This window comes from Penaeus monodon, chromosome 22, assembly GCF_015228065.2.
Source record: "Penaeus monodon isolate SGIC_2016 chromosome 22, NSTDA_Pmon_1, whole genome shotgun sequence".
Classification (NCBI taxonomy): domain Eukaryota; kingdom Metazoa; phylum Arthropoda; class Malacostraca; order Decapoda; family Penaeidae; genus Penaeus; species Penaeus monodon.
The window spans coordinates 10,693,181-10,693,383 of NC_051407.1; the positions used below are offsets into that span (position 1 = coordinate 10,693,181).

The window sequence follows — 203 nt, forward strand, 5'->3', positions numbered from 1 at the left end:
GAGTATTAGAAATTCTTAGAATCCTTAGCAGCCCTTAGAAAGTTCCCTTCCCTTTGCCCCATTAACGCTCACTTCTCTCTCATTCCAGGTGACAATTGCGAGGGAGCAGCCATTTCCGCGCCCTCGCTCTCTCTCTCCGTGGGCGCCCTCGTTACAGCGGTTGTGTTTGCCGCTCTCCTGTTCGGTGAGGGCGGAATCTGGTG

General features: G+C 54.2%; 1 protein-coding gene across 1 annotated transcript in view; it reads left to right on the top strand.

The window, feature by feature from the left end:
- LOC119586935 (putative neural-cadherin 2) overlaps positions 1–203 on the top strand; it is a gene marked incomplete at its 5' end in the record, with an annotated part of 72,205 nt that overhangs the window by 65,966 nt on the left and 6,036 nt on the right. The window contains 1 exon segment of the mRNA XM_037935667.1: positions 89–184. Coding sequence (XP_037791595.1) covers positions 89–184 — 96 coding nt within the window.